Source organism: Lipotes vexillifer, unplaced genomic scaffold, assembly GCF_000442215.2.
Source record: "Lipotes vexillifer unplaced genomic scaffold, Lipotes_vexillifer_v1.1 scaffold178, whole genome shotgun sequence".
Classification (NCBI taxonomy): Eukaryota; Metazoa; Chordata; class Mammalia; order Artiodactyla; family Lipotidae; genus Lipotes; species Lipotes vexillifer.
Window position 1 is genome coordinate 65,223 of NW_006775603.1, and position 8,085 is coordinate 73,307.

The 8,085-nt window shown below is 38.4% G+C and overlaps 1 protein-coding gene across 1 annotated transcript in view; it reads right to left on the minus strand.

Moving 5' to 3' along the window:
* The window catches only part of LOC103081011 (protein FAM13A-like), a 31,291-nt gene extending 27,499 nt beyond the window's left edge, over positions 1 to 3,792 (minus strand). Inside the window, exon 1 of the mRNA XM_007450030.1 lies at positions 3,567 to 3,792. Within this exon, the coding sequence (XP_007450092.1) occupies positions 3,567 to 3,792 (226 nt within the window). The remainder of the gene's footprint in view (positions 1 to 3,566) is intronic.
* Positions 3,793 to 8,085: the final 4,293 nt, after the last annotated feature.

Consider the following 8,085-nt stretch of genomic DNA (forward strand, 5'->3'; position numbering starts at 1 on the left):
AAAAAAAAAAAAAAAAAAAAAAAAAAAGAACTCTTAGGATACATAGTGATTTTTCAATCCGGAGAAGATTACTTCTGGACACGGCTATATTACACTCTGGCAAAAAGAATCCACATAGCTTTTAAAAGTCCCTTACGAACTTATAATATATACAATACCCATGTGAGGTTTACCAGATTATATAATCTCTAATCTTTCCTACTCTAAATTCTTAGGAAATGATTATAACAGAAACATCAGAGGAAGGAGATGTTTAGAAAGCTTTATGGAGTTACTGCCATACATCTGAGATCCTGTCATATTTGATTTCATGAGATACGGGTTAATCATCACGAAACAGCAACTTATAAGTGGTTTAGTAATACCAAAAAATAATATATAACGCTGACAACTACTTTCTTGTACAACTGAAGTATTTATTTCGAAGTCTGATGAGCACAGCTATGAATGTATGAATACATCAACAGAAATGAAATATGCCAGAATTCAGAATTTTTCTTATTGGCACACTGGCCCTGCAAGTCATGTGACAATATGTAAGCATATTCTGACATCTAGTGGTAAGTGGAGAAACCTACACTATTTAAATATCCCACAGCATCTTAATGGTAAAGTAGAAGGAATCCAGTAACACTGTCATCAAGATTAGTTATTTTAAAATAGTACAAAGATGATATGCCTCAGGCTTCCCTGGTGGCGCAGTGGTTAAGAATCCGCCTGCCAATGCAGCGGGCACGGGTTCAAGCCCTGGTCCGGGAAGGTTCCCACATGCTGTGGAGGAACTAAGCCCGTGCGCCACAACTACTGAGCCTGTGCTCTAGAGCCCACGAGCCACAACTACTGAGCCCATGCGCTACAATACAACTATGGAGCCCACATGCCTAGAGCCCGTGCTCCACGACAAGAGAAGCCACCGCAGTGAGAAGCTCGCACACCGCAATGAAGAGTAGCCCCTGCTCACAACAACTAGAGAAAGCCCACACACAACAACGAAGACCCAACGCAGCCAAAAATAAATAAATAAATAAATTTTCAGAAAAGGTCCTGATTCAGTAGATCTGAGGTACTGCCAATTGCATGGGTATTCTGAAAAGATTCCGCTAGTGACCATTTCACATCCCTGGTTAAGAATGACTGACTGAGCCCACTAAGACATTTAGTTTTGCATAACCTGAACACACCCTATTAAAGTACAGCTAAGGGTATGCCAAGGAGAGGCAGAAGAAAAGCAATCTCTAATTCAAATTTTTCCCAGATTTTCATACATTGATGGTGTGACTATAAAGAACTGGTTTATTTTAACTCCTGGGGTTGATTATAGGTGCACATTATCTTTTGACCCAGCAGTCCACTTCTAAAGGTTAGTCTACAGACACATCACAGTGCTTGATACATGTTAAAGGTCAGTCACTGAATCGTTGTTTGTAGACATCAAAAGGCTGGAAACAATTCAATGCTGATCAGGATGTGACTGGTTAAAGCAGTGACACATACAAACATAAAGTGGAATAGCGTGCAGGGGGAAAAAAGAATTAAATGAGGAAAGCTCTTTATGTAAAATGGAACAGTCTCCAAAATATACTGTAGAGTGATTGTTTTTGGCCGTGCTGTGCAGCATGTGGGATCTTAGTTACCCGACCAGGGATCGAACCCATGTCTCCTAAAGTAGAATTGCAGAGTCTTAACCCCTGGACCGCCAGGGAAGTCCTGAGTGTTTTTTTTTTTTTTTTTTTAAGAGGATTCATAAACAGTGTACACTGTGTGCTATGTTAAAAGAGGGAAAAAATACACATATCTGCTTATATATTCAAATATCTTTGTAAGAACATAGCAAAAAATAGTATAGTAATATTGTTTCTGGGAGGGGAAATGAATGGTCAGGGGACAGGGTTTGGAGGGAGAGACTTTTCACTATATACCCTTCTGAATTTTGAACCACATAAATATATTAATATGCAATACTTTTAAAAAGATTAAAAGTGAAAATGATTTTACATAAGAGTAACCTCAAAAGGCTACTATTCAATCATTGTTGCATAAAAGGTCAGAATACTAATGATGCCAAAACCAAAATATTACTTTAGGTGGTCCCACTTTGGCATCCAAATGAGTAATACTGAAATTTAAGATATTAAATGCATTACCTAGAGATCCGTTTGTAGCTAAGTCAGTAGGATACAGTTTTACTCAATACTGAGTGTGTAAATGAGTCCTGTCAAAGCTCTAACTCAGCAACATCTGGCTTCAGGATCTTCTAGGCCAAGGGCCCATCTTCCTGCCATGCTGCAAATAACACCTTTGTATTTAACCTGTTTAAAGTATCTGAACAAACTCAGAGCTGCTCGCTAAGAATCTCACCCTCCTGCAGCTATCTTCCTCCAAAAACAAGGAGACAACGCCTACGGGTTAAAAATGCAAACCTGGCTCTTCAGTTTTCAGAACAAAATACCATTTTGTCATCTACATACCAAGTAACCTGAAAAAACACCTGTTTTTCAACTAACACAAAACACCTGGCAACCTTCTGAGGTCTGAACTGTCTTGCCACATGGTCCCTGTCACAAGCAGACACATGTTCCTACAGAAGAAAGGCGGTACCATGCCTCTCAGGCATTTCCCATGCAGCCACCTTCTCACCAGGAAGAACGGACTCGGAATCACGGCAAGATTCAGGGGCGGAAGCAAACCGTGCAAAGTACAGAACTTCGTCCAGGTCTCAAGTTTTACGTTTAAAAATGCCCGCAAATGTTATATTCTACTCTGCAGTGAGTCTTGTTTTAGTATAGAAATGTTGTTTCAGCATAGAAAATGAAAATTCCAAGCTCTTCCCCCTGAATACTTTCTTCACAAATCTCTTAAAGTTTATTGATATTTATTATACAGTTTGGAGTTCTCCCACGATACTGCCCTAGTTTGATAAGCCTCATTGTCTCAAATTATCCAGGTTTCTAAGTTCCATTTTAAATAAAATAATTTAAAAAGCTATAAAACATAATAGTTCTCAGCAACTAAGAGAGATATAATTTATCTTTTTATCGTGCAATGTACTGTGGCACTCTGCAATTATTTGACACAATTGATTGTATCATTCCAAAAGTTAATGTCCCCCCCCCAACACCATACTAGGTTATATATCATACTTTTCTTTTTGGTATTCTGAGTTTTAAAGGCAATTAAGGCATTCAGTAAGTTCATGACTGACCTCAAGCTGAAAGAGATACTCAAAAAGTATTCTGTTACATTAAAAATTATTGACTCTCAGTGGGAATTTAATGAATCAAGAGAACTCACTGTTAACATTAAAACAGTGTATTTTAGCACTTAAAACTAGGAATCATTCCAAACTAGAAACCTCAATAATTAAAGTGATTTCTCGATGGTAAGTTGAATTAAATATTTTCAAAAGAATGTTAAGCAGTCATAATGCCCTTAACATCCTTTTATAAGGGCAAAGTGTATTATGCCATAATTCAATATTCTAATTAAGGTGTTTTAGGGACTATTCTAATAATGCATGATGAAGTAATTCACACAAAGCAACAGAATTACAACACAACTGGACTTACCATGCATGGTCAAGTACTCCACTATGCTCCCCACGATAGCTGGAACGCCGTTCTCAGTCAGCCCCTGCTGGTGGAGGTCTTGGAGACTGACTCCAAATAACTTTGTGTAGGTGGAATTGCTCTGCTCGTTTAGTGGCACTGTCACAATCTTTTTCATGTCTTCTTTCAGCCAAACTGCTGCTTTACTTTGCTTAAAATAGCGGAAGAAAAAAGAGCAGTCAGTCATGTTTACCACAGGAGGCTGCACGGTTACTACAGAATCACCTGAATCAAAGGGTAAGAGTTTGGAGGCTGTAGGGTAGTGGTCTTCACTTATTATTCCTTCAGCTCAAACCCAAATCCCTAACATCTCTCATGTGTTGCTCAGTGTTAGGAATGGCGCACACTGATACAACGGTTAAAAGGAGTGAAAAATAATGAGGAACATAAAGCCACAACTTAAGCGTAGCTAAGAGAGGGAACAATACACTGCAGTAACTAAGATATATTACTCCAGTAACCAGGGTGTGACTCACAAGTACCTCGTTAACAGGAAAATAAAACACTTATCAGAACACCGAAACCCCATGCAGATCCTGAAATAGTAAGATGTTACTGAAGACGAAAATTTATCTCAAGGTCATCTTAAGGTAGCTTTAACTTGAAGGATTAGAAAAAAAATATGTATGTGTAGAATGAACATTTCTTTCTGTGATTTGATTATATCTGAATATCTCAGGAATATTTGGGCATATAAAAATCAACTCAATTTTCTTTGAAGTTCAAAATGCTATCATCTCTGAAATAGCAATGTTTCAGGTAATCACAATTTTAAAAATTTCAATAAGACTGTACATATTATAAATAAGAAATGCAATTTACAGTCAATCAGTTCAAGTTATCACCACGCTGAAAACTTCATACAAATTTGTTTCTTCCTTTTAATAGAAAATTTTTCCCCAAGGAAGTATTTTAAAAGATAAATTTTAATATGGTTTAATAAAACTAAATGAGGGATTTTTTTTTTTTTAAAAACAGCATGTGTCCTACATAAATGTATGTATCTGTAACTTTAAACACTGAAAAGATGGCAAAAAGCAAAAATTTTATTTGAGGACAGAGGAAGCAGATTAGGGGAAACACACCCTTTTTGAGAATGAATGCAGCAACTAACCTAAGTGTCAATATTATAAGTGTAGGCTCATGTAGCTGTTACAATCTAAAAGAAGAAACATTATCTCCATTGTAGAGATGAGGAAAGAAAGATCAAAGAGTTAAGAAGTAATTTGGTAAAAGTCATGGAACTGGTAAGAGTTTCATCATACTCTAAGTCCATGCTCCTTTCCTTAATTTAAATTTATTAATGTTAAAGTGCAGTTTGTGTATAACACAAACTGTGATAAATTCTACATGTGATACATGACAATTACACGAAGATAATTCTACAGTTGTGATTTTTAGTAGGTTCCCTGTAGTTTCAATTTGATTTTGAATCTTACAGTCTGTAGGATCAGGCCAACTTTCATGGACATCTCTGCATCTTTGAATAGGTCATATTTGAAAGCCAGATCTCCCTAGTGACAATTCAGCAAATGTATAAAGTTATGGAATAGATTTAGTTATCTATTAATATTATAAATAAGGCATAGTGTTAGCTACTGCAGAGTAGTATGGGCAAGAACTATCATCTCTGTTACCAAGGAAGTTACTTAACTAAGTCAAATCTGTAACCACTACTATTTTTGTGTGTGTAAGTTTAAAAACCTATCAATACCTTTCAAAAGAACACATGGGAAATTTCAGTCAACCAGGTCTATCTGGTGAGTAGGCAGCCAAAAAGTAACCTTTAACAATGAAACTTTGAAAATACTCTCAAATGTTGCATCAGAAAGAGCTGACAATGAGATTAAATCCTACATGTTTTATCTTATTTTCTTACAGACACAATATAGCAGAGTCGTTTAGAGCAGGGGTCCCCAACCCCCGCAGGCCACGGACCATTACCAGCCTGAGGCCCGCTAGGAACCGGGCCATAAAGCAGGAGGTGAGCGAGTGAAGCTTTATCTGCCGCTCCCCATAGCTCGCATCACCTCCTGAACCATCACCCACCCTCCGTCCGCCCCGTGGAAAAACTGTCTTCCATGAAACTGGTCCCCGGTGCCAAAAAGGTTGGGGACCGCTGGTTTAGAGCGTGGACTGTGGAACCAGACTCCATTTCGAATCCCATTCTGATCTCATTAGCTGTGCAACCTTGGACAAGTCACTTACACCCAGTTTCCCCATCTACGAAATGGGGATACCAGGAGTCCCTAGCTCATAGGAATATATAAGGTTGGAAGGAGCTCATATACATAGAAGAATAAGAAGGGTGTCTGGCATATTCAGTAAGTACTGATTGTTATTATAATCATCATGATCATTCTTCCAGGAAATTATTCTCATTTCTGCTCAAAACAACTGAGAGATACTTAACCACTCCTGTATTCAAATGCTTTCATGGACTAAAGATTGCTGTTGAAGAAGGCACCATGGTCTAGGCCCGTGGTTGGTAGACAGTCTGATGACCTAATTATTCTCCGTGTATCTCAATCTCTTAAAATATATATGTATGACTTTTGAAAGATAAACATAAAATCATTTTGCATGTTAGTATCAGAATTTCTCAAGTTTTTATTAGAAATTCAAGGTTTTCTTAGAAATCCTGTCTACCTGTGACATTCTTTCAGCTAATAGCCCTGTTTTATATTCTGTCCTTTACTCAAGTACAGTCACTATGTTGTGTCTCCTACTAATAGCATAAATAAGCAATCTTGGCATTATGGCTCAATATTTTCAAGGATGAGACATGTAGTTAACCTCACACATTTTGAACTGACTGCAAATTAAACTGTTTACTCAGTACAGAGCCATACTACAAAGCAAGTTTATATGTAATTATAGTAATAAAGGAACATCTGGTTATTAATTGGTAATCTAATTTAGGTTAATACTTTTAAAAAGGTAAATATTGTTTTGTTTTGTTTGTTTGTTTTTTTGTGTTTTTTTTTTTTTTTTGCGGTACGCGGGCCTCTCACTGCTGTGGCCTCTCCCGTTGCGGAGCACAGGCTCCGGACGCACAGGCTCAGCGGCCATGGCTCACGGGCCCAGCCACTCCGCGGAATGTGGGATCTTCCCGGACCGGGGCACAAACCCGCGTCACCTGCATCGGCGGGCGGACTCTCAACCACTGCGCCACCAGGGAAGCCCGTAAATATTGTTTAAAGACAACTACAATGAAAAAAAAACAGCTATATTTTTAGAGACATCCAAATCAGTTCTTCACTGATGGGCTTAGAACAAATATTAAAAATATATCCTTTCTGGTAGGTTATAAGAAATATTCTATAGTTCCCTACTCACAGAAGAAATAAAATAACTGAGGTAATAGAAAGCCATTTATGATTAATTCCATTTAAATTGAAATTACTTTCCTTTATACAATGATAACATCACTATCTCTTTATAAATGTCAATATCTGTGGAATTTCAGCTTACCTTCAAACACACATTTTACCTTTCTTGACCTAATATAAGCTGAAAAAGAAAGTTACTAATTGAGGTATTCTAAGTCAAACTTAACTGTTTAAACCTTTGTTTGCATACAATGCCATACATCACTTGAGTTTGGAAACTGGACTCGTGTGTGTATGTGTGTGTGTGTGTGTGTGTGTGTGTGTGTGTAAAAGTAATATAGGTTCCCACATTAAAAAAGACAGACAGGGAACCTTGGGGTTTACTGCTAGAACAATCTGTAGGGGTTAGTGCTTATAATATCACCTTAGGAATAAGGAAACCAGGACCCCAAAACTTGTGGTGAACTCAGAGACAAAGGGTTGAGCCTAGAGCCCATGTCACCTGAATTTTATGTCAATATTCATTTTTATAATTGCATGCTGGGACCTTGTTTTTCTTTATTTATTTGTGATAAAAAATAGTTAAGATAGCTCACAAAATGCATGCACCAGGAGAGTAGTGAATATTTGTTGATGTGGGGACCACTTAGTCTTCACTTCCCCTTTTTTCTAGTGACAAATCCTGACTGCCTTTGGAGGAATGACCGCACCCTCATTGTGAACATCCCTGATGAGGCTGCCACTTACAACCGCTGCCCTGCCTTTAGCAAGAGCTGGGCTCTGGTGCCCTCGCAGGTCAACCAGACCCTTTGCCCTGCCGGCCACTGAAGCTTGAGTGGACTGTCACTGAAGCTTGCGAAAAATGGATGGAGCTAATTTATTCCAGCTGCAGTGCTCTCACAAGATGGTTACATTAACTAACCATTATGTACCTCTTGCCACCTGCATCACTGGAGCTGCCGTGGGCCTTTAGCTGCCCCTTTCTGACACCGGTCCTTCAGCTGCTCCTTCTACATGGTGGGCCACTCTGTAACTTTCCCGTAAAGTTTCTTTGGGCTTAAGTTAGCCAGAACCCATTTCTGTTCTGTACACACACACACACACACACACACACACACACACACACACACACACACACACACACACAC